Genomic DNA, 828 nt, shown 5'->3' with positions numbered 1-828 from the left:
GCTTTTTTTCTCTTCAATACATTAAAAAAAATATTATTTTCTTTATTAAATTTAGGTATATCTAGTATCAGGTAAGTGGGGAAAGGGAAAAGGGAAAAGATAATAATATCAAATATGAAAATTGAAACAAACTTTATAATTATTTATATATAGGAATTATAAAAAAGGCTGAAGAATTTTTGAAAATTTTAGATGGAAAGTTAGATATTGAATTGGTTGATATTGATTGTAAGTATTGTAAAATATATATATTTCAGTAATCTAATAATTAAATATTGTTTATATAATAATTTTATTGATGAACTATATATTAAGTACCTGAATTTCAAGGATCTCCTGAAGAAATTACCCTTCATAAATGTAAATCAGCTTATGAGAAAATTAAAAAACCAGTTTTTGTTGAAGATACTTCACTTTGTTTCAATGCATATAATGGACTTCCTGGACCATACGTGTAAGTTCTTCAAAATATATTTATCCATTTTTTTTTTTTTTTTTTAACTTTAATCATTGATTGTTAATCCAATAGGAAATGGTTTCTCAAATCTGTTGGAGCTCAAGGATTATACAATATGCTTGAAGCATATCAAGATAAATCTGCATATGCTATGACTTTAATAGGATATTACGATGAAACAAAAATGTCTGATCCAATAATTTTTAAAGGAAAGAATGATGGTGAAATTGTTAAACCAAGAGGTGAAAAAGGTTTCAGTTGGGATCCTATTTTCAACCCTATGGTCATTCTTTGTAAGTTTAAAAAGTTCATATTATTAATATTATAAACTGGTAACTAATAATAATTTATTTATAACTAGAGCATTCTCT

At 24.5% G+C, this 828-nt stretch overlaps 1 protein-coding gene across 1 annotated transcript; it reads left to right on the top strand.

Annotated features, from left to right (window-relative positions):
- The first annotated feature begins 572 nt into the window (after nucleotides 1-572).
- On the top strand, nucleotides 573-785 carry Chro.40472 (GLP_162_33604_32963). The annotated part of the gene is made up of 1 exon (XM_659897.1): nucleotides 573-785. One exon carries the CDS (start codon nucleotides 573-575, stop codon nucleotides 783-785), a length of 213 nt encoding a protein of 70 aa, XP_664989.1.
- Nucleotides 786-828: the final 43 nt, after the last annotated feature.

The sequence above is a fragment of the Cryptosporidium hominis genome (genome assembly GCF_000006425.1).
Source record: "Cryptosporidium hominis TU502 chromosome 4 CHRO014187, whole genome shotgun sequence".
In the NCBI taxonomy this organism is placed as follows: Eukaryota; Apicomplexa; class Conoidasida; order Eucoccidiorida; family Cryptosporidiidae; genus Cryptosporidium; species Cryptosporidium hominis.
This window is presented reverse-complemented; position numbering and strand designations above follow the sequence as displayed.